Raw genomic sequence first — 1,008 nt, 5'->3', positions numbered from 1 at the left:
CTAATGCATTAAAAATAAAAATTGTATATGTAATTTTTCCCCATTTGTTTTCAGTATCAGGTGAGGCCCATGGCCACAAGACACCTTATGTGAAGAATGGTCACACTCTGCCTGTAGGAGTTGGTGGACGTCTGGGGCTAGAGCAGATTCACTCGCCCTCTGAATCCGAATTTAGAGTCAACCCTGTCTGGCTGCCACAACCCGATGACCGCAGAGGTCGTGCCCCTTCTGACGGGGATCATCGCGGAGCATTGGGCCCCCGGGCCTCCAATCAGGATGAAGGCAGGAGAAGTGGTTGGTCTGTTGGGACAGAGGACTGGAAATCTAATCTGGCCTGGCAAGGAGATGATATCCGACATGGAAGACTGAATGCTGAAGTGGACAAGAGGCCTGGGCTAATGAAAGCCCCCTCTGAGGATGGACGCAGGACTCGCCCCGAATCGGACTGGAAGCCAACGCTTCCTCGCCACGCAGGACTCGCCCCGAACCGGACTGGAAGCCAACGCTTCCTCGCCACTCGTCTGTCGAAGAGGGAAGGGGAAGACGAGGTTTGTGGGATCAATTCTAATCATTTTTCTTTAGTTCCCTTTCTACCTTCCTCTTCTTTGTTCTCCACACTTCCACCATCACTTCCTCACCTTCTGTTGGGCCAACTGGAGTGAGACGAGTGTCTGTGTTCCCATGGGTTCTGCTCCAGCTAAGGTTCTTATTTAGGAGCTGAGCACAGCTAAGCTGAATTCTCCTGTTCTTTCCTAATTAATAAACCACAGTCACCTCAATCCTCATCAAAGTGAACATTATTATTTAGTCCTTTGGAGACAGATTTGTCCCTCCACTAGGACTGGTGATACAGTTTTCCTTTAAATCATTCAGTCACGATTCAAATGTTGCTCTATGTTTAGAGCAATGTAGCTTATATATAGTTATAGAAATGTTTTTAGCTTTCTGATGATATTCAGTATCCATTTTGACACTCTGAAATGTCTTAAGTTGTCACTTTTTTTTTGT

General features: G+C 46.9%; 1 protein-coding gene across 1 annotated transcript; it reads left to right on the top strand.

The window, feature by feature from the left end:
- Nucleotides 1–54: 54 nt before the first annotated feature.
- LOC107690893 (phosphatase and actin regulator 4B-like) lies at nucleotides 55–771 on the top strand (the record flags this gene model as incomplete). The annotated part of the gene is made up of 2 exons (XM_016489309.1): nucleotides 55–462; nucleotides 510–771. Coding segments are annotated over 2 exons (467 nt in total), but the record flags the coding sequence as incomplete, so codon positions are not given.
- Between the last annotated feature and the right edge of the window lie 237 nt (nucleotides 772–1,008).

The sequence above is a fragment of the Sinocyclocheilus anshuiensis genome, unplaced genomic scaffold, assembly GCF_001515605.1.
Source record: "Sinocyclocheilus anshuiensis isolate Anshui unplaced genomic scaffold, SAMN03320099.WGS_v1.1 scaffold23327, whole genome shotgun sequence".
NCBI lineage: Eukaryota > Metazoa > Chordata > Actinopteri > Cypriniformes > Cyprinidae > Sinocyclocheilus > Sinocyclocheilus anshuiensis.
Note: the sequence above shows the minus strand (reverse complement) of the source record. Positions and strands in the feature narration are given on the sequence as shown.